This window comes from Protomyctophum parallelum (assembly GCF_964188405.1).
Source record: "Protomyctophum parallelum genome assembly, chromosome: 4".
Lineage (NCBI taxonomy): Eukaryota > Metazoa > Chordata > Actinopteri > Myctophiformes > Myctophidae > Protomyctophum > Protomyctophum parallelum.
In genome coordinates, this window is record NC_139700.1 from 35,404,223 (window position 1) to 35,429,026 (window position 24,804).

The following is a 24,804-nucleotide window of genomic DNA, read 5'->3' on the forward strand; positions in this document are numbered from 1 at the left end:
GAGACTCGACGGAATGAGCGAGAATAAAGTAATATTTTATTATCGCGCTAATGCCCGTGCTTCAAGGTTGAGGCTGGTAGTGAAAGCAATAAGTAGCACCGGTGCGACCTCGTTCAAATTTAACTCGCACATTAAGAAATTAAGTAGCATATGCGACTTAATAGGTCGCATGCTGGAGCCCTGCCTGCAAGTGAGGAGCCACTTGAGAGAAGACACTCTCAAAATTAGAACACTTGGAGACCTCCACCCTCTCTTAAGATTCATAGTAAAATCCCATCAAAGACATGGTTATAAAAATTGGACAAATTTACCAAATAATTCAGGAAGATAAGGACAAATGGGATAAAGAATTGAGAATAACTATACAAAGGAATGAGTGGAATCAGAGTTTCAAAGACATGTTCAACTATTTAAGATCTCCCTTTTGGCAGGAATATGCTTGGAAGATGAACATATGGTATTTCTAAACACGTCTGTCTATATCCAAGTACACACTAAACTCCAGCTGCTAGAGGGAATGTGGGGAGAACAATGCGGATCACACCCATATTTTCCTTACATGTCCCAAAATACAAACCTTCTGGACTAAAACTTCACAAAAAATAGAACAAATATTTGGGAAAGCTGTGAATTTAGAAAAACATAATATAGGCCTACTGCTGGGAACAGGACCCAAAGTTTACAAAGTGTTGGATTCTCAGAATGACAGCTCTAAAACAAATAACTAGAAGTTGGAAAAGTGAACTACCCAGGGTGGATAAATGGCTGGACAAAGTGGAAGATATGTATGTGATGGAGAAGGTGACATATAAAACCAATGGAAAGGAAAGGTTATTTGAAAAAAGATGTGCTCTCTATCGTTTAAATAAATAAGTAACATACTGTACTTTTTCTTTGTTTCTTTTGTTTTTTTTAGACAAGTATTCAGTAATAAAAACAAAGGAGAAATAAAAAGGGAATGGAAGAACTACGAACATCACAAAACAAAGCCTAACATGGGTTGCATCATGGACCACACCAACAAAATTAGGGACACTTTAAACTAGGGCTGGGACTTTAACTGAATAGTTTTGCTTAATTAATTACAGAAAGATTTATGAGAATAGATTAGAAGAATAACGCATTGTAATCGTGCTTAGTTTTTTCACCACAGGTCAAGTTTCAGGCGTAGCAATCATACGGGTGCACCAAACCCCAATGCACGCAATAGGAGAAGAAGCTGATCAGACCGATAAGTGCTTGGCCCAGTGGATGGGACATTTAGATTTAAAAACCTCACTCATTGATTCATATACCAAAATCTGTTTTAACTGCGAAAAATCGTGAAATAAACTTCACTGCTGAGTATTTCACTAACCTTTGAATAATCACCCAGGTGTTAATGTAGGTCCGTTTCACGTAAATCAACATGAATATATTTCAATCGTAATTGCGTCCAAAAACAGGCACACGGACGCGGTCATTGTCCCTCACAGACATTGCGTTGCGCCTCAATTTCCCAGAAGCCCTGAGAACCCAGTGTGACTGATTGTTTCCTGGTCACGTGATCCAAACACATGATGAGGAGAATGAATTACAAACCATCTAATTAATTGGATTATTCTTTTTAATCCCAGCCCTACTTTAAACACATGAGCCCTATTACAGTTGTTGCCAAATAGTCGAGCTTGGAGGACAGTAGGACACAGCTATAAAAAAAGGGTGACACTAAATATTTTCAAATACATGAACAATATGGGGGTCCTAGACATGAAAATGTTTGACAACCACTGTCATGGACTGCTTCACAGTTATTAAGTTACTGTTACACACTCCCTAGAAACTTCCCAGCGCAGTCTCAGGGCGCTTTCACACCCAAAGTTCGCTTAGAAGGTCCGGATCAAGGACCAAGGACCAAATATTTGCATTTTGATTTTGGTCCGTTTGGTGTTCACACTGGACTTTGTAAAGCGTACCAAATATGTAAACAAATGACACGTGGACATGTTAAGCGAACCAAATAGTGAGGGGGAAAAGAACATGAGGGGAAATCACTGTCTACAATTTTTGCAGCCCGCAACCTTCAGTCACACAGAGAGAGAAGAGAACAGCAACATGACAGGCAGCAACAACTTGCTATTGCATTCATTCTTATTAATTATTTTATTAGCCAAATAAGAGCAACAGATGAACAGAGGAGCAGGTGTTTGAACAATAATGTGCTTGCTGCTGAATGCTGATGCATAAATTCACGGAGACGTATAGCCTACAACAAGGTATCCCCGATAAAAAGGACTTTTCTTCCATGTGTGCACCTTCACCCATGTTATTTCTGCGCATCAAATCGGCGCCGCGGCGGGCATTTCCATGTCATCTTATGGTTTGGTCAGTTGGTTATTGAGCTTCAAGTCAGAACAGCTCCGCTGCAGCTAATTGAGTTGACCTAGTTTTACGTCTTTTGCTATAGTGATGTAATCAATTAATCATTTGGGACCACATGTGTATATGTAGCTTATTTAACATTGGCTTTTTCTCGATACCTGCGGCCTGCGCGACATGGATGATTTTAAATATTTCTCTGTCTCTGCGTCTCTCCCATATAAATATATGGGTCTCTCCCCCAGTCCCCTCATGTGCGTGCGCGCCCACGCGCCCACACACACACACACACACACACACACACACACACACACACACACACACACACACACACACACACACACACACAAAAAGGAGGGGACACGAGTTGAAAGAGAAACTCGCATGAAGACTCATGCATCGCAGATTCGCATGCGTGGCGGCGGCCGGCGCATGATTAAAATAAACAGATCTACAAGCTAACATCGTGTGCCATACCGTACACCATTCCATGTCGATAACTTGTACATTTTGCGCATGTGAACCTCGTATGCTGCGCTGCGCCTCGACATATACTGTATGCGTCTACTATTAAAATCAGACTGTCAGCTGTCATATGATCCCCGTAAAAAAAAGACATGCTTTTATAACTATAATTATTAATGCAGCCTCACAACTGCCGACGCCCGACGGCTATTTTGCCTATCGTCCTGTATTTGGTCCTCTATAAAGTCCGAATGCATTCACACCAGTAACGAACCGCACCGTGGTTCGTTTGGAAGCGAACCGAGTTCGGCCTTTTTTAGCGGACCATGGTTCGTTTCTTTGATCCGCACCAGAGTTCGTATGCACGTTCACACCAACCGAACCAAAGGGGTAAGCGGACCATGGTTCGTTTAAAACGAACCAAACATGTCCGGTGTGAAAGCGCCCTCAGTCTCTCATTGCCAGTCACACACGCACACGGACGGCACAAACGTGCACACGCCAGGTGGGGTTAAGTGCCTTGACAGTAGCTGAATTCACTCACTCACTCCCCCACCTGGACGTGTCAACCCTCTGGTCACACGCCTGTTCCGATCCCCTGTAGACTACAGCTGCTCCCCACCCCAAGAACCTCTATCCATTCATCACTGTCTACTACCCAGCTAGCAGCAGCAGCGGCATAAAGTAACACATTTTTGTACTTAAGTACAATTATCAATACTGCAATGTACCAAGTCTGTTACAAGTAAAAGTCTGGAAATCAAAATTGACTCGAGTAAACGTGCAAAAGTATTACCGTTAAAAAATATACTGCAAGAAAACAAAAGAGAAACCAACAGGTGAAAGACAACCTCTGCTTGCTGGCTGGAATTGAAGGAGAGTCAAATTGGGACACTGGTGCATTGGAAAGCTATAGCAATATATACATTGTATAGCCTAGTTTCAAAGAAGAAAGTGAATGCTGCCTCTGAAATGTATAAAAAATCACACCCGTATGAAGTGAGGGGTGCTCTTAATCATCGTACACCATTGTGACGTAACATGTCGATTTGCTCAGACACATATGACGTAAATTCTCCATTCATTGTCAATGGCAGTTTGTGTTAGGATAAAATCTACACTGTAGCTGAATATAGAAGGGGCTAGTCTTTGACAATGGTAATACGGTAATTACTTGCACAAGCAGAGCGCGCAAGTAATGTTTTCGCCCGGTCTCTTTCGCCGTGAAAGCTGTCCCGCCATTCGATGTTTATGCAGAAAAACATCAAATCTGTGCCTGTTTTGCTGGGACCAAATGTCCACAAATGACCATATTTCTTACGTCATCATTTAGAGCTAGTCATACGTATACTATACATAATCAGTAAAAATAAAATAGCAAATTGTGCCTGATCTGCTGGGACCAGAGTACGTGGTGTGTATATGTATGACTAGCTCTTAATGATGACGTAAGAAATATGGTCATTTGTGGTAATTTGGTCCCAGCAAACCAGGCACAGATTTGCTGTTTTCTCGCATAAACATCAAATGGCGGGACAGCTGTCACGGTTTTTGGCGCAAAGTAACCACAGTATACCGCTAATCAACTTACAACTACACACTTTATACAGTATAGAGTATAGAGTATATATGCATACGTATATAGTATATGCCTATATACTATATATATACTATATATATTTCTTACGTCATCATTTAGAGCTAGTCATACGTATACTATATACATAATCAGTAAAAATAAAATAGCAAATTGTGCCTGATCTGCTGGGACCAGAGTACGTGGTGTGTGTATATGTATGACTAGCTCTTAATGATGACGTAAGAAATATGGTAATTTGTGGTCGTTTGGTCCCAGCAAACCAGGCACAGATTTGCTGTTTTCTTGCATAAACATCAAATGGCGGGACAGCTGTCACAGTTTTTGGCGCAAAGTAACCACAGTATACCGCTAATCAACTTACAACTACACACTCTATATAGTATATATGTATACGTATATAGTATATGCCTATATACTATATATATACTATATATAATATATGATTGCCTATATAGTATATGCCTGCTTTGCTGGGACCAAACGACCACAAATGACCATATCTCTTACGTCATCATTTAGAGCTAGTCATACGTATACTATATACATAATCAGTAAAAATAAAATAGCAAGTTGTGCCTGATCTGCTGGGACCAGAGTATGTGGTGTGTGTATATGTATGTAGCTCTTCACCCAAACCTATATAGATAGAAACTTGAATCATACTTAATAATACTAGGTGTTTATATGCATAAAGTAGGTAGGTAGCAAATAGTTACATCTAAAAATTATACTATTTCAAACGTTCCTTCACAGAGATACTGAGATTTGACAGTTTACAGCGGTCGAAAGGACTTGCGCGCTCTGCTTGCGCACTAGTTGGCCATTTATGGCCTACTAGTGTGCAACAAGCAAGTATGCACTCGACAGAGTGCAGTTCTAGTTGTCTCTGTTGTTGGGTGGAAAACGGGGGTTGATGAGATTTGTCCAGAAATGTTGAAGGCTCTGGGGGTTGATACGTCTTTTCAACAACATCTAGGATCGCTGAAGAAGGAAAGGCCAAGCAAAAAATAACGGTTCCGCCAATAGCGGTTGCCGGTTTGATTCTAATTGGCGCAACGTTCCGTCACGAACAGTTCATTTGTAAATAAAATCTGTGAATAGATTTCTTACCAAGAAGTTTCTTCACCAAAATGTTTGTAAAGGTGTCTACTAAGGCTGTCCCCAAACATTCAAGGTTTGAATGTTCGCTCGTTAGGGTTGGCACTCGAATCTTAATTAATGGGTTTGAACCATTCGTTTTTTTAATTTTAATTGTTTTATAAAAATAAATATATATATATTTTTTAACTCGAAAATATATCTCGGCGAGAATGTGATACGAGCATGTCAAAAAAAGTAAGTTTCTATTGCATTCCTGTCAGAAGTTATGTCCATCTCCCTTGTTGTGCTGTCCCTCTCCTTGACCAACCTTGACCAACAAGCCAATCACACAACAGACAAAATGATTTTCCTTCTCTTATTCGCGCTGCTTGCGTTCCCTTCTCTGACTCTACCTCAGTCAGGTTTACACACACATACACACGATACAGAAAGACAACGGGCGCAAGCCTTTGATATGAGCAGCACGTGCTCTCATCGCGGCACGCACGCACGCAAACACACACACACACACACACACACACACACACACACACAGAGAGAGAGAGACGGCTTTACGATGATCCCCGTTCCAATGCGTTGTGGTGAAAAGGGTAGATCGCTCACCGTTTGGGGGCCGCGGTGCAAAGCCCCCAAACGGTGAGCGATCTACCCTTTTCTCTACCCTTTGCTCGAGTGAGGGAACCACGATACAGAAAGACAACGGGCGCGAGCATACATTGATGTGAGCAGCATGTGCTCTCACAATTTGAGAAAAAGGTTAGTTCTCTCTCTCTCTCTCTCTCTCTCTCTCTCTCTCTCTCTCTCTCTCTCTCTCTCTCTCTCTCTCTCTCTCTCTCTCTCTCTCTCTCTCTCTCTCTCTCTCTCTCTCTCTCTCTCTCTCTCTCTCTCTCTCTCTCTCTCTCTCTCTCTCTCTCTCTCTCTCTCTCTCTCTCTCTCTCTCTCTCTCTCTCTCTCGCTGCGCTGTGTTGCACTGCCCTCGACAGAACCGAAAGTGCTATACTTACAGTACAGCAGTGCAGAACCGAGAGAGTGGATGTAAACTGCAGCTTTTAGCTTTTTTGATCACACACACATGCACAGAAAATAATTCGTCCCTGTGTGTGTGTGTGTGTGTGTGTGTGTGTGTGTGTGTGTGTGTGTGTGTGTGTGTGTGTGTGTGTGTGTTGAGAGAGACGACGAGAGATATTGATAAAGAGCGGGGGAGACGCGCTGTGCGCTCTGATCGAGACGGTTATTTTTTTAATTAATTAGAAACAAATGGTCCGAATGTTCACTCGAAAATTCCTGCCGAAGTTCGAGTCCTAAAATAAGGGTTAGGGTACAGCCTTAGTGTCTACTAACACATCCCACATTGGTTTCAATTCAGCCACCCTATAGGGGAATTGTTGACAGCTGCTAAAATTTGGGGTACCATGTTTAGCGAACATTGGCAAAATATTCCGTGTTGTGACGTGCTGCGAGATTGCACACTTCTCTGTCGATCTACAAGCTCTACAAGCCGATCTACAAGCTCAGAATGTGTCACGTTGTGAGACACTGTGAGCTATAGATCGGCTATCTTTGGCGAACAGATTTGGTGTCGAAAAGAAACAGAGCGCCGAGGCAATTCAAGTAGTTAAGTGGTTTTCAAACTGTGTCTTCCTCACGGGAGATTGATAGATTGCTGTGAGGAGATATAGTACAGGTGCACTGTACTGTAATGCCACATTTTCTGCCCCAGTAACAAAAACCTCAACCAATCGATAAAATAAATAAATAAATTAAAGAATCTACAGTCAACATCAGAACAAACACAAAGAGATAAGTGGGCCAGTAAGGGTTTCAGTGGTGAACGCATGCCTTACTCTGACTCATAAAATAAAGAACACAGTGTCAGTGCTCTATCTATCTGAGATATGCTGTTTTATCACATATAGTATACAGCCTTTATGTGCCCTGCATGAGCCGAGTGATAAAAGAATTGAGGGAGTGATAAGCCCTCTTGTGTATACCAATGTCAACATGTGCTTGATGCGGTCCTTAACATCGCTGCTCTAGTCACACAAACACGCAAAGCACTGCAGTGGTGGGAAGTTAAAAAGTACATTTGCTTGAGTACTGTGCATAAAGTAAAGCATGTGCCTCTGTACTTTATTTGAGTATTGTATCATTGGATATTCACTTCATTTTATTTTAAGGACAAATACCTTTGACTCCAGTCTCCACTATATTTCTAGTAAATAAGGGAAAATAATTAACCACCATTTAGAAATTCTATATTAACTTGTGGATTACATGCTGAAAACGTGACTGGATAGATGTTATATGTTGATCAAACCTAAGATATGTGAAACTGTATGTGAAACTGGCAATATGCTCTGAAAACTCATCTGAACACTTAACACGGTATAGCTTAGTGGCTGCCGTGTTAAGTGGTCAGGTGGGTGGGCTACAAACACATTCAAGATGTTCAAGTGGACCCTGATCCAACACGATTTAACCCCTGATGGTGACACACGAGAAGGCGTAGCCTATAAAACAACCTACAGTTATATAGATATTCTGAAAACCTTAAAATGTCTCATTCAAGTCAATAATTATTTAATTATTGTCTTTATCAAATTGCCAGAATGGATGATCAGATTGAGAACCTGGGTGACTGGAAGCGACATAGAGAGTTTATACAATTATATTTTCTCATTGTCTTTGTTAATGCATAATATGTGATCAGCCAAATGATCAACAGGTTCATCAGTGCCATTGTTATCCAACCTCTGCACTGACTCAGACTGAATCAGCCACTAGGCATCCCTGCCTGGATGATCATCTGTATTCATCATATACCAAGTCTTTGTTTGAGGAGAGTGACAAAAGGACAGAGAGAGAGTGATAGGTAGCTGACCAATCAGCAATTTAGATAAATTGAGTGGCTTTTGTGGAAGGAAGTTGGTATATAAACATAACACAATGGTTGCCGCAATGATTTTGTATATTCATGATTAGTTGGAATATATTTGAAACTTGTGTTACTGTATATTGTTTCTTCTTGTGTTCCTTATAAGGTGGAGAGTGGTGTGCTGCGTGAACGGTGGAGTTGGGTGTGCTGCTGTTTGGTGGTGTGGTATGAGTGCAGGCCCCCAGAAGGCCTGGGAAACAGTGAACCCTCCCTACCCTACTGTGTACAGTAGGCTACCCTACTGTGTACAGTAGACTGTGTACAGTAGGCGGACGAATACATGCACGAGCAAAAGAGCGAGCTGCTCTAACACAGAGCGCTCGTTCATGAATGGATTCAGGCGCGTTCATGGAGTTAGCACTTCCGCATTTTGGGCACCGAATTTTGACAGCCAAATCAAGACAAATGTGGAAGTAGAGTGTTCTAACCGGGGAGGGGCACCCTCTAGTTTATATAGCCTATAACTCCATGGTGTGAAGTGGCTGATTGAAAACAGGCAGTGTTGCAGATTGACAGGACCAGCCTCTGCCCCTGCATGCATGGGGAATCCTTCCCTTTTTCTGCTCAAAATGAGCTAAAATCCAGTTTTTGGAAGGTTATTATAGTCTGTTCTTATACATCGCGCAGGCGAGAACTCCTCCATTACGGCTGTTCCGCGGCCCACACAGCTGTCTGTGGACACAGTGTGCTGTGGATCTCCTCTTCTACTTTGGTATTTTGCGGTGGGAGGGATTGGGTTAATATTCCATAAAGTCGTGCACATGCATTTGAGCCTAATATGAATTCAAATAATCACAGCATCATAGCTTCGGCTTAGAAATGCCAAGTCCGTTGCTCTCCCCAGGTTGGCGGAGGGTGTGTAGAGCCCAGGATCACATTAGATATATTGACACAGGGGTGAAAAATGGGTTACAAAATTGTGGGATAAAAATTATAAAGAAAAAAAAAAGAAATGCCAGAAATTAAAATACATTTCACGCACACGCGCGAGCGCGTGCACACACACACACACACACACACACTCACACTCACACTCTCTCACACACACACACACACACACACACACACACACACACACACACACACACACACACACACACACACACACACACACCTAGATGGCTTGCCCTTTAAGAGCCATGGTGTGAAAAGCCAAAAACTATGCGCTAAATAAAACGCTAACATCATGTTCACAGCAAGCTTCTCCATCCAAGACACTGTTTCATGTGCTCTTTTTGTATCACTTTCTACAGAGTTCTAAAAACTCAGATGCTCAGATGACTGCATGCTTCTTTCCATGTCAACAAAGACACACGGGGCTTTAAAGTGCAGTATGCAGAGCTGTCCTTGATTTGGCACTGGCAGTGTTTTGAAAGTGTGACTGTATCAAGAACATTTTTGCGAGTTGCATATTGGGCGGCATGAATTGGGAAGGGTATCAAAGCGTGATTTGAGGCTATATGAGGATCCTGCAGGGAAAGGAGGAAGGGAAGGGGAGGGGGTACACATTTTGGCTGCAGTGAGATATTATAAAATCCAGCGTAGCGATAGTTTAGGTATAGACTCAGAAGGCTGGAGGAGTACCTCACTCTCCCCCAGAACCTGCGTTCAACTCACTCGGCTCTTCATTCTCATTTGATAACAAGCGTACACATACTGTACGCCTTCAATCTAAACGGTTCACATAGGCAGTGTTTATAAGCAGTTGACTGTTCACACTTCATGTTCAGCTTGGTCAAAGCTGTTCCAGCTACGCTCCACCTCCCCATTCTCCTCCTCTACCATTTAAAGGGCTCAACATTTAAACGTTTGTTTCTGTAGATTGTAATGTTCTGTGGATTGTATGTTAAGACCTTGAGCAAGACACTGAAACCCTAATTGTGTATGCGTGTGGGTGTGCGTGTGTGTGTGTGTGTGTGTGAGAGAGAGAGAATGTAATGCACATTGCAAGGCACTTTGGATATTGGCGCTATCTGAATGCACCATTTATGATTCACTCAACTTACCTGAGAAACTTATTCAGATCGCCATGCTTCATGTACTCAAACACCATGATGAGGGGGTCTCCGTCCACGCACACGCCGTAGAACTTCACTATGTGCTCGTGCTGAAGGTTGGTCAGCAACTCAGCCTCACGCTGGAAGTCCTTCCTGGCCGCAAGAGTGGGGTCCTTCAGGGTCTGACAACAGGCAATGAGAGAGAGAGAGAGAGGGGTTTAGAGACATGCCACACTCTGTTCTGCATACTAGGAGAGGGATGGCAGCATGACGATATTTGGCCTTCGATTATGATGATAGCAAGATACGCGATTGCTGCAACATCCATGACACGACAGAATATCTGTAACTGAAGAGGATTTCTATTTTATTTTCCCCCGACCATTACAGGGCATACTCGGTCTACTCTAGAAAAGACCCGAGCACCCCATGACAAGTTGCTTGATTCAGTATTTAGATATTTGATAGTCAATTTAACAGACAATTCACACAATTGTAACTTCAAACTCCATTTCAACAATGATAGACGTATTGAAAACAACCGTGCTTGATTGATTCTGGTGACTGCTTTGTCCTTCTAATGCGCCAGGAGACTGTTTTTTAATTAGTAATCGGGTGTGCCTGACAAAAGGAAATATCAAATATCTAAATCAAGCAACTTAAAAACTGTCTGGGGTGCACTTGTATGCCCGAGTAGACGTTAAAATGACCTCAACCATGTTTGAAATATCCCTTCAATTACACCGTGGCATGCTAAGGTCTCCCGTACATACAGTAAGTCCTACAGAAGCAGTCAGTCTACCCTGTAGTTGAACATAACGCCGTGGAAAAGAAGGGAGAATTTCTTCAGTGTCATATGTGATTTATGTGTGGAGGGATGTGATACTGGACAAGACAGATGTGTGGCGGGCAGACTGAGAGAAAGGATAGCTATCACAATAAATCAAATCCACTGACGTTCTTTTGAAAATGTGAATGTGCACACATGCATGTGCTGTGTGTGCGTGTGTGCCAGCGGGCGTGCCAGCGTGCGTGCGTGCGACCGTGCGTGCATGCGTGCGTGCGATAAGTTAATTCTCGACTATACTAAATGTTATAGTTATTGATTATTTAAAGTGGCATTTAGGTACTGTTGGTCTTGGTTGTTGTTTTGACCGTATTCTTGCTGCTTTTGGCAGAATCAACGTCATAAACACATTACAATTAATTATTTCTGAGTTTTCTAAGTTGTAGTACTTTACTTTTAGATTATTATTTTTTAGACACAGCTGTTCTGGAAACAATTAATGCTAGTAGCCTTGTCTTATAAGTACACACTGGGGCTTGTAGATCAGCTATTGTCAGCTTGCAATAATCTGTCAAATCAGGCATTACGACGCCATCAATTCCTGCCAAAATACATATTTGTTGACAATATCGACTGCAGACTCAAATAGTCACACATAGGGATGCACCGAAAGGGAAATTCTTGGCCGAAACCGAATACCGAATATAGGAAACAGTTGGCCGAAAACCGAATACCGAATAGCCGAATACAGCTTTGTTGTAAAGCTACCTGATTATGGCAAAAGACATGATTATGGATTTTCATAATCGATTCATCGGGCGATTATTTAAACGATTAATCGGATTATGGCACCTTTTTTGCAATTACCTTTAAAAAAATGCTTCAAGTTATTGTAGGCATGTTGTAACTAACAATAAAGACAATAAAAATGAATACTCCTTCAAAATTAATATTTTACCCCCTTTTTAATACAATTTGATTTCATTGCCATTCCTTGTACTTGTAATGATACTGTAATCTGTAATGTTGACTGTGTATATCTGACTGTCTTTCTTCCCATTTCTATCTCTGGGACCCCAATTTATTTTTATTTCTATTGTAAAAATCAATGTAAATTTTGAGAGTGTATTTGGTTCCATTTTTGCACTCTGTTACAGACCGGCCCCACTTGGTTTACTTCCTAACTATCTATAATTTAGCTGGAACTCCCACTATGAGAACCACTGTCCTACACAGTGTGTGGGCACGCACACGCACGCACAAACACACAAACACACACACACACACACACACACACACACACACACACACACACACACACACACACACACACACACACACACACACACACACACACACACACACACACACACACACACACAATAGCATGCTAGCTGATAGGGGAAAACGTTCTTATTTAGCAGCCATATTAGCATGTTCTCTAGGCTCTAGTATCACATATTGCCAAAGTTAAACAGCACTGAACAACTGATCATTGTTAAGCAAAACGTTCAAGGACGTTCTGCTTCTGCTTTTGCCCTGCCTGTGCCCACTTCAATGCGCTGCTGAGATTACACACAGGTGGAACAAATTTGAGGAGCTAACGAGCAAGCTACTGCTAGTGTTCGTCGTAGCCTGCATGCAAACTCACAGATTCAGACATTGGGGAGCATTTTTTGTCATACGACAAAAGAATAGACAGTGGCGGTGCTCACAAATACCATGTTTTGGGACCTGTTGATGAGCTCGCAGATTTCGCGGAGCGCATCGCAGCCACAGCACAGAGCAACTTGACGCTGTGTGTGTGTGTGTGTGTGTGTGTGTGTGTGTGTGTGTGTGTGTGTGTGGGGGAGACTGAAGTTGGGAGAGAGAGAGAGGCAGATGCGGAGCGCTCTGGTTACGTTCAAGACAATCGCGTGTTGTGTTTATACCGACCCGGTGTTTTGACTATTCGGTGATATATTTTCGGCCTATTTGAGCCGAAACCGAATAGGCCGAAAATACATTTTTAGCCATTTTCGGCCGAATATTTTCGGTGGCCGAATATTCGGTGCATCCCTAGTCACACAATGGCGCTACTACGGTCAAGTATATATAGGCTACGTATTACGTCTTGCTTCTCATCGCATCCACACTCTTGGGTTCTCTGTTGTCCTTCCACTCAATTGTTTCCAGTTTGAAATACTGTAACTCAGACCAAGCAATGTTTAATCTTCATTAAAATCCCACCGTCTCTCTCCCTCTCTCTCTCCCTCTCCCTCTCTCTCTCTCTCTCTCTCCCTCTCTCCCTCTCTCTCTCTCTCTCTCTCTCCACACTTACAGTGCATGATCATCATCAGGGTGATGATAAGACGACAGATGGGTGAGAGAAAGATATGATGAAAGGCTAACACAGAAAGTCAACCAAATTAATCCATATGCCCCTTCCCCCATCAATGGCCATAAATGTTTTCTTTATGGGCGGAGGTGATGTAAAGAATGTGATAGAGTGGCTGTGAGGAGCGGGCGTTTCCATAAAGCTGTCAGGATAGAACTTTGCGATCTTTATTGAAAACGTATCCAATAGCCGCGGCGCAGACTGAAAGTGTGTCCTTGAAAATACCAGTATTAATTATTAGGCGAGAAGGATAACTTTAATCAAATAACTGTAATTTAAACTGTAGTATGCCTTCCATCTCTTTCAGATGGCAGAAGGTCTCGCTGAAGGACTGCGAGTCTTTGTCAGTTACAGTCTAAATGTAAAAATCATTTCATGTCGATCCAATTATTTTGGTATCAGAGGTGCGTTGTGTGTTTTTGCTACTTTATATAAATCTCATCTCACTTATCACTTCTGTATTTCCTGTTATCTTTGAACTGTCTCTCTACTTACTGTAATCACGCTTCATGCCCGCACCTTAGATGTACATAAATGTGACATTAGTATGAAACGGAATAAATTACAAAATAAATAGATGTGTACGCACACACACACACACACACACACACACACACACACACACACACACACACACACACACACACACGTAGTTTAATCACAATATACTACTATGCAGTAGCCTTGGGTGTGTTATTGCTTTCATAACATGTGTTGCGTGTGTTAGAATGTGTGTTAGAATATATTTTATACAATACCTAGTTACAGTTTTGTACATGGGAGGGGAGCTCATTCCACAATTTGGGGGACATAAGACTAATGAATTAGGTGGCCCCCCACCATCGAGACTTTTAAATCTCACCTTAATAAGACCCCCCTTTACACATTGGATTTTAATTACATTTGAGAGTTCCTGTGGTCTATGTTTTTGTTTGACTTTGTTGTTACAGTATGTGTTGTGGATGTTTTTATCTCCATTTGCTTGGCACCTTCCATCACACAGAAATTACAAATAAAGGATTTAGTTTGACAGCATTTTAAATAAATGAGTGCCTGTGTGTGTGTGTGTGTGTGTGTGTGTGTGTGTGTGTGTGTGTGTGTGTGTGTGTGTGCGCGCGCGCGTGCATTTTGTGGGTGTGTGGAAGTCTATCTTAATGCATGAATTGGTGTGCGTGTGTATGCCTGTGCTTTACGTGTGTGCACGTCCATCAATGTGTGTGCGTGTTTGACATCCATTGTTTGCATGCGCACGCGTGTGTGTGTGTGTGTGTGTGTGCGCATGTGTGTGTGTGTGTGTGTGTGCGTGTGTGCGTGCCTGCGTGCGCATAATGTGTGTGTATCCGGGCTAGGCTCCAATACATTCTGGGACCCTTTCCATGTTGTGTAAAATGAGACATTTCGCAGCAAGCATTTTCACAAACAAGCTGTGGAAGCAAAATGCATGTTTTTTTTCCTGTTTGATTGGAGCTGCCTCAGCGGCCATAAAATAACTTCCGTAACGAATACCATTAACTCCCTTTCAGATTAATGTAGACTATTTGTTGTTACATTTAGGGCTGGGGATAACCCTATAGCGTGTGTTGTCTGCTAATTCCCCTAACTTTTACTGCTAACTTTTACTCTTCACTTTAAAAATAGCAATAAATTGCAGATCTACAAAGCTCACAGCATGTTGCATCGGAACACATACCTGTAGGTTGGCTACTTTTGCTACACTAACTTAATGACCAGTCTGGCACATGAGAAACTAACGTATGTAATTAGGAAGAAACCTGCTGTAATCTATAAGATATGGGAGAGGTTCTTGGACTCCATTAAGCGAGGTGATATTGAAGAGGCTTTGGATGTATAGTGGTTAATTGGAGTAGTCAGCTGTAGGGTGAGGGTAAGGAACTGTGATGGGGACATTGTGCATTTGTTTGTTCAAAGGAGCATTCAGTGATTTGGGTGATTTGGAAAACCCCCCGGTCCGCCCCGGTAACAAGATGTGCACATGCACGCAGTCACGCACTTCAGTGGGGGGACACGCGGCAGGCCAACAGCACTCATACACAAAGGACCGCCCCCGCTCGATCATGATTGGCAGAAGGCCCCTCTCTATCCTGATTGGATGAAGGCTGGGCCACCTAGCCAAAAACGAAACCTAGGGTTTTTTGACCCCCAGGGGTTAACAGGTTGAGGGCCCAGGACGGAGATGTCTGTCCGGGTACTTGTGCCCGAGACGGAGATTGATAAAAACGACGGAGATTAATGATATCAAAACCGGTCGCATCGCTCCACAGCCTAGGAGCGCTTGTTGCGCAATCCTCAATGTTGCGCAACAGTGAGACATCATCGGAAATGTTCCCCCCTGTTTTGGCTACATCTAGTGATGTGCATTTATCTAGAATCAGTATTGTGATGTTTTACTTATGATTGAAACAGTGTGATCTTTGGTGACCCAGATGTAGAGGCCTGTGTGCATGCTGTCTATTAATGAAATGATCTCATAAGGGCTGTACAGATTGGACATGGACAGGCCTGGGCTGGACGCCCAGAAATACCTATCCTACTGCAAGTACCATCACTTGTGTTGGTCAATCTGACTGTCTTTGGTCAAGATTGAAGATCTGCTATTTTCAGATACTAAATGTCTGCATGATTGTACAACATGCAGTGGTCAGGAGTAGAGTTCTCATCGGCCCCGAAATTTGAAGCCTGGCCCGGCCCTAACTGGGTCAGCCCGAAGCTTGGCCCGGCCCTAAAAATGACCATAATGTTAGGCCCGAAGCCCGATAAAGCCAGACAAAGAAAAAAAAAGAACGGCACTTTAATGCATGGCCAGCGCAGCAGCACGCACCGTCAGTGGTTCAGTGTTAGCCTGGTTAATAAACCAGACTAATATCGCACGGATCCGCGGGATATTAGTCTGGGGAGGCTCAGCTTGGATTTCATTTCCAGGGAAACATTTTCTCTTTGACGCAATTGGTCAGAGCTACTGTCAGTCAAAGGTCTCAAGCATTGAACGTCACTGTACCAAAGCCCGCCCATATTGCATACCGTGTCCCTATTGGAGGCCACATTCTCTGGAGTAGGAAATGGGCGTAAAATTGAGCCTCTCCAGACCGAAATCCGCCGGTAGGCACTTTTTTTTTTGCCAACGGCTGATTCGGTCTGGTTTATTAACCAGGCTAGTTCAGTGTGTGTCTGAGAGTGAGAACGGACTTCAATGGACTTATCGCCGAAATAAAGGATTTATGTAGCTCACGTTAGACTGTTAATGTACCATTTCCATATCATTCTAATGGATTCCATTTCCAGTGGTGGTGACTGGTGAGTAGCTCCCCTTAGTTTCCTCTGAAGTGAAGCTATGTCCAAGACCCCAAGTATCGTCCCCGTTCGGTGTCCAAAAGAACAAACATAGCCTACAAAGTTTACAAACCATCCACGCACCCGCTCATGACAGCTTAGAGATCTGTTATTTTAAATCGGGCACATATAACGAGGAGCGCCGCCTCCGCACTGAGGGACGGCGGTTATAATACTACTTTTGTAAATCAAATAGCCTGTAGCCTGCAGTGGACTGTAACATTGTGTGGTCATCATACACTACAGAATTATATGGATCGGTTGGTGACTATATGACGTTGATTAGGCCTAGTGATTAGGTTATTCGATTAGGTTATCGCAGCCAGCTGGGTTTAACGAGATGGCTCAGTGCAACTGTTTTCGTCATGTTGCAGTCTATCGTGTGATAATCCGATTGATTTATAAAACATTTAGCATTGTTTATACCAGCGGTATAAACACCACCACCGTTCACTTCTCTCTGCCTGCACAGTCAGTAATCCATTCCAAGCCCCACTGCGGTAACACTATCCTACACTCGCGAACCGCCAGTAAATAATGTGATCCGACGCCCGGTTCGCGAGTGTAGGATAGCGTTACCGCAGTCCAAGCCTCCCGCCTCCACTCCTCCGTCTTCCTCCTGAATCACCATAGCGCAGCCCTCTTCATAATAAATACATACTTGTAGGCTATATAGCCTACACATTACACAAATAACAGAATTGCTATTTTTATTATAATAACATTCTTGAAAAAAGGAGAAAAAGAAAAAATCACGGAAAATCACAGAGCCCGAGGCCCGACTAATTAGCATATTGTTTTGGGCCCGGCCCGAAAATGTCGGGCCGGGCTGGGCCGGGTTCGGGCAGAAAATGAGAACTCTATAGTCAGGAGGGTGAGATAAAGAGCAGATTAAAGGTCAACAGATCGTGTTCTGATGTTCACTGTTTACCAAAGTTGTGTTTGGTCATAAGTTGCTCAACAGCTATATTTAATATACTGCGTGACTTGATGATAATATCCAAAGCTTGTAATTGGACAAATGAAAGGTCTTTAGTGAACTTGTGGGGTTGGAAAATATTGGGTATATAATAAACGCGGAAAGTGTACCGTGGAGACACGATGTCTCCATGGAATTGAAGCTTGCAAATAAACCATCTAACTAAGTCGTGAGTCGATGAAATATTACATTTCACTAGCTGCTACAGCCACATCCGGAATAACATCCGGTCCGTCGGTAAAAGTGCTCCGGGCGCTATAAACACTGGGCACATTTTATTAATGGATTAAATAACCCCGGGCAATAAATGTGTTAACTGGGGACAGGGAGGAACTCCATAAGGTATATGGTAAGCACACTCTATAGTAGGGAGGATTATCACAACAAAACAAAAACTGATATTACTGAATATACCTTTAAAGGTAGTGTAGACAAGTTTCCAGCCAAAATTTAAAATATATAGGAATGAATTTTGTTGGCCTTTTGTCCTCTATCTTTCCCTTTATTATGATGCTGAGGTTTTCTCCTGCAACAGCACACTCTCCCTTTGGCCCCCTCTGGCTGAATGCACTGTTTATATCCACTACAGTTTACTACTCGGGACGTCGGAGGGGATTTAAACTTTTAGCCAATTGCAGCGCGAGGCTGTGACGGTGTGTTCAACCCAGCAGTATTATAATGAAAATGCGATGCAATTTCATTGCAATGTATAATATTATCCCCATATCTTAGTTTCACCATTGTTCATGTGAAATAGTATGTTTATGATTTAATATGTAAGCCTATTGAAATTATGAGAATCGCTATGTATAGCGCATGGTTGGGTGGTCCGGCCGGCTTGAAGCATGTATTCAACCCGTGCTCGCCAACAGTGACAAGCCGTCGCGGATCATCATAGCGATTTTTCTTCATTGCAATGAATAACTGTGGACAAAGTAGTTCACATGAACGATGCTGTAGTGGCTGGGGCATTTGAGGGGCAATATGTTTTATATGCACGATTACGAATAAAAGATAATTGAATTGAGAGCCAATGAGTCTCCTCCACTACTTCCTACTTCCTCATTTGCGGGACTCGTCGTGTCAGTCTTGTGATATTGTGATTATGCTACAGTTACCCTTAAAAAAACATGTCAACTCAATGTCATTGTTGTAACTAATAATATTAGTTACAACACTCCAGCTAAAAGGCCCTCAACTCTACTTTTCCATTTTTCAGATTTTTACAGATTATTAAAGTACAGAATGTAAGCTTTCATATGATGTATCATTCAATGAAATTGGACAATAATTGAAGGAGATATAACCATTTTAAAATGACTGGGGCCTTTCACCCAAAGCTGAGAAAAGCCCTTTTCAATATTCACAACATTTTATCACCTTAGAACTGGACAGAAGTGGGTGTGACAATGGGAGGGACAAGAGACAATAGGACGTTTTAGCTGTCAACAGTGCAACACTAGAAACACTGACATGTTTAAGCCAGTAGAACAAACAATGCAATTTGTAAGGTGCCCCAATAAACCCTTTTGAAAGTACTAAGTATTAAATACTAAGTATAAGTATTCAAGTATTAAATATTAAGTTAAGTGTTCAATTTAACTTATACACTACCTGGTTGTAAATAGCTGCAGTACACCATTTTATGCAGGTCTACTTTAAGCAATCAAAGTCAGACAATTGACCCAGTATTTTAAATAAATAAAATTGACGCATCAGGCTATGATGTTGTGCGCTTGTAGATTTGCTATTTTAATAAACAGATCTGTCCACATGCAGTCACAATGCCTGGTTTCTATTTAGTGTGCAAGGCTTACATCCGGTCTAAAGCCCACCCACTGTATGCGCTGATTTATATACACAATACATACACGATCCGTATCCTCCCCTCACCGGATGTTGAATTAACAGTACTAACGGCCGTATTTGAAAAGACGTATCCAATCTTTTACACAATAAACCGATTTCCCGACATTTCCTTTTCACTTGATACCGTTTCGTAGAGAGGGCCTACACAAACGTTCTATATACCAAATGAAAGCCTGCATTTCATAGTTTACATAGTATATAACCTTTTTTTAAATGAGCAAGAAATGAGCGAGTTGTGATTAAAAGAAAAGACGTGTGATCTCTTTGCTCTTTAACACACGACACAGACGGCTAGCTAACTAGGCTAGCTAGCTTCTAGCCTGTTGTTTGTTGGTGAAAGACTCCAAGCTGGGAAGTGTATTTCAGCGAGTAGCTATACGTGGTTTTGTTTATTTTCTGTAAAGTCTAACCCAAATGCTCCTCCATACTACTATAGCCATGTAGAATACTTCTGTGTTTACAAACACAAGCACGCTAATGGGCGGTGATCAGAGCGTGAAACCTGAGGACAAAGAGATTCCAGGACCAATCGTAAACAACATGCAAATCTCGGAACTGCGCTCTTCTGCCCCCAGAAACTTGTTAAAAAACAAGCCCACTTTGACGTATAAATGTATACATTTAATTTGCCCAAATGAACAATCTGTTTGAATGAAAACCTTCTTCAACATTCAAACTGTATAAATATGAAGAAAAAAAGAAAATCACATAAAAAAAAAAAACGAGTTTATTTATTGATTTAAGGCATGTTCGTTCTGGCGACATGAGGCATGTTTTGTTGGCACTGGTCACCTATGATATCGATAGAAATTCATAATTTTTTAATGTCATATTTAGCCATACGAGTGCAATATCCATAGCGTCCCTCCCAGCAGCAACAACAACCCCATAGCCTGAAGTGACCTGGCTCAGCCAATAGAATGACGGGGGGAGGGGGGTGGATCTAGATTTGAATTTGTTTGGAAACACTCAATCACTTCTGTGTACAAACACTGGAAACTTGTCTACACTACCTTTAACTGTATGTAACGTTTTTCTTTTTTTTTGGACATATATACAGGATTTTGTTTAGTGTTTGTGCTGCCATGTGGGTGTGGGGAGGAAAATATATGTGAATAATTGCTTTGAAAACACTATGTTGTAAAGAAAAATCAATAAACCCTACTTTCCTTAGTGGGAAGGAAGGAAAGAGGTGTAGGTGTGTGGGAAAGTAGGCTTTCAACAGTGAAAGTGTATTACTTATTTTTAAGACGAGAGGCTGCGTGCGGTCTGGTGTGAGGGGAACGGATCGAAAGTACCATAGTGTTGAAGAGGACTCCTTCTAACGCTATGGACCAGAGCTATCGACAAAATGTCTAACTCAGTGTTGTGTAGCCACGCCCCTTGTCCCTGGGCCAACTTGGAAGGGGCCGGCCTAACTCACCTAACTCCTGCTCATTGTTCTAGGGTGGGACGGCTCTGGGTAGAGGACAGGACAATGGGCCTGGTCTTCAGGATAGGACCAGTGCCCACTTAACTGTCAAACTACTTCAGTGAGTAACGCAGAGTAGACGAGCACACCAGATCAGTGAGCTCCACTTACTGTACGTATATCTCGTTCCCCCCAAATTCGGCACAAATCTGGGGATAAATACATTGTACTATTTTGCCACCAAATATTGTATTGTAGCTGATGTGTGTCCACCTGTGCAGTGGTTCTACAGTAGGATCAATATGGTGGCAGTAATGAATAGCAAAACGCGGAAAAAGGCAATTACATTTTATGGGATTAAACTCGCTGTAATCCCCCTATATTCTCACTAAGAGCAACAGCAGTTTGCAGCAGGTCGAGGTGTCCTTCATGTTGAAGAAAGGTCCCATCATTTCATCTCACATTCTGTCCTTTCTTTTATTACTATAATAAGTGATAGTTTCACATCCTGCTCCTGTCCTGCGTGGCTATTTTTCTGCCCATTAAGACGTTCCTGACCTAAAAAACTGTTTTCTCAAAAACCTATGTTGCTACATCAGTGGTGCTCAAGGACCCCCAGAAGCAAAGACTTGACTCGAAAATGTTTTTTATATATCTGACAAAGCTGATTCTGTGATTCTGTTTCTGTGATGCACAAAATTTGTGTTCATGTGTATCTGCAATTTTTTAATAGTCAACAAATGTGCAAACTTTTTACAGGTGTGTGTGTGTGTGTGTGTGTGTGTGTATATATTCATATATAGTCTGCTGTATAGAAGTATGAAGTGTGCAGGTCAGTCTGCTGTATATAGAAGTATGAAGTGGGCAGGTCAGTCTGCTGTATATAGAAGTATGAAGTGGGCAGGTCAGTCTGCTGTATATAGAAGTATGGAGTGGACAGGTCAGTCTGCTGTATATAGAAGTATGGAGTGGACAGGTCAGTCTGCTGTATATAGAAGTATGGAGTGGGCAGGTCAGTCTGCTGTATATAGAAGTATGGAGTGGGCAGGTCAGTCTGCTGTATAGAAGTATGAAGTGGGCAGGTCAGTCTGCTGTATATAGAAGTATGGAGTGGACAGGTCAGTCTGCTGTATATAGAAGTATGGAGTGGACAGGTCAGTCTGCTGTATATAGAAGTATGGAGTGGACAGGTCAGTCTGCTGTATATAGAAGTATGAAGTGGGCAGGTCAGTCTGCTGTATATAGAAGTATGAAGTGTGCAGGTCAGTCTGCTGTATATAGAAGTATGAAGTGTGCAGGTCAGTCTGCTGTATATAGAAGTATGAAGTGGACAGGTCAGTCTGCTGTATATAGAAGTATGGAGTGGGAAGGTCAGTCTGCTGTATATAGAAGTATGAAGTGGACAGGTCAGTCTGCTGTATATAGAAGTATGGAGTGGACAGGTCAGTCTGCTGTATATAGAAGTATGGAGTGGGCAGGTCAGTCTGCTGTATATAGAAGTATGAAGTGGGCAGGTCAGTCTGCTGTATAGAAGTATGAAGTGTGCTGTAGATTAAATAATCTTCCAAAGATGACTCAAGCATCCAAACACACGACACAGGATCAGTGACGCGTTCAGAGCATTCATACTTGATTATGTACAGTAGTGGACACACACACACACACACACACACACACACACACACACACACACACACACATACAGTGCCTCAGGGTACCACAGGCAATGTTACAATGTTGACATGTTGACAAACGCTCACGGTAAACACGAGCACAGCTCAGTTCACTCTCACACGCTGACCTTGACAACCACCAGCATCTTGTCTCACACACACACACACACACACACACACACACACACACACACACACACACACACACACACACACACACACACACACACACACACACACACACACACACACACACACACTGACCTTGACAGCCACCAGCATCTTGTCCTTGGTTGGACTGAGGTTGTAGCACTCGGCCAGGAACACCTTGCCGAAGGCTCCTTCACCAAGCTCCCTCTTCAGGATGATGTCACGACGCTTTATGTGCTGAACATCTGAGAGGGCCAGAGGGGACAGAGACAGACACCTTTATTTTATTCCTATTAATATTTGACATTTTTTGGACATACATTGATTGTCTTGTTCCACTTTTACATTGGCAATGTAAACTCCTTTGAATTAGAAATCGAATTTGACAGAGACAGAGAGAGAGAGAGACTTTATGATGCAGAACAACATTCCTTCAGCACTACGCTCATTCTGTAGCTCCGAGATGAGGTCACACCCACGGCAGCTCTCACCGCGGTTCAGAAAAGGTGCATGTTTCCACAAGGAACGCTTCTTACCCTTGTCTGCACAATGAATCCAAAAAGTGAAGGGCTACTAGCGTGCTAAACTAATTTAAACTTAGGAATGGCCAAGAAAATCCAAGTTTAAATGGTTAAACGAGCGCTTAAATTGGTTGTTTAGCATGTTTTTCAAGGAAGTTGAAAAGCTTTAGCGCCTCCCCGGCGCTTCCCCTGGTCGGAATTAGATTTCCAACTGACTTCAGTTCACTCGACATGCACACACACACGCATGACCTCCTTGATAAACATGGAAGCGGCTGACTAAACAGCCAATCTAAACACTCGTTTAACCGTTTAAACTTGGATTTTTTTGGCCGCTCCTAAATTTGAATTAGTGTAAAACTTTCGTGGCCCTTCACTTTTTGGATTCATTGTGCAGAAAAGGGTAAGAAGCATTCCTTGTGGAAACATGCACCGTTTCTGAACCGCAGTGGGAGGTGCCATGGGTGTGACCTTATCTCAGAGCTACAGAATGAGCGTAGTGCTGAGGGAACATCTGGGGCTAGAGAGGGGACGTCGGAGACACACAGAGAGAATCATTGATGATTTGTCTATTTCTATTCCATATCTAATATGAAATATTTGTTTGTATATGGACTATTTCCACTAGTTTGGATCCCAGGGAGATGTCACTCTCAAGCTAGCCTCGGTACCAGGCTAATAACAACCTAAAACATGAACCTTGGTTGAAAAAACGAAAGTTGTCCTTTAACATGGAGTGGTCATTAGATGAGCGACTCATCTGACTCTGTTCACATGCTTGATGCTTCCCCTGAATGTGGTGATGTTGACATGAAGGTGTTTACCCAAACATGGAGCAAGAATCTAGTCAGCCCTGCAGTACTGGATGGACAGCGAAGATAGGCAAACTACTACCTCAAAACACATAGTAAAGAGTGCTGAGGGACCCCCTTCAACTAAGGCACAACTATGATGGCAAAGGCTACAATAGTCTGTTTTCATGAAGTGTATTAGAGTGATTTGTGTGTGTGTGTGTGTGTGTGTGTGTGTGTGTGTGTGTGTGTGTGTGTGTGTGTGTGTGTGTGTGTGTGTGTGTGTGTGTGTGTGTGGGACGGGGGGTTAATTAGCATAACTACGTGTGTGTATGCGCATGTGTGTGTGTATGTGTGTGTGTGTGTGTGTGTGTGTGTGTGTGCGTCTCTTTTTATGTGTGATGGATAAGGGCCTTCTGGGGACTCCTGTTTGTCTAAATAT

The 24,804-nt window shown here is 42.5% G+C and overlaps 1 protein-coding gene across 1 annotated transcript in view; it reads right to left on the reverse strand.

Annotated features, from left to right (window-relative positions):
- The window catches only part of LOC310856988 (NT-3 growth factor receptor-like), a gene marked incomplete at its 3' end in the record, with an annotated part of 231,729 nt that overhangs the window by 22,986 nt on the left and 183,939 nt on the right, over positions 1-24,804 (reverse strand). Inside the window, exons 14-15 of the mRNA XM_083762577.1 lie at positions 23,165-23,295; positions 10,466-10,638 (exon numbers count right to left, since the gene is read on the reverse strand). Coding sequence (XP_083618703.1) covers positions 10,466-10,638; positions 23,165-23,295 — 304 coding nt within the window. The remainder of the gene's footprint in view (positions 1-10,465; positions 10,639-23,164; positions 23,296-24,804) is intronic.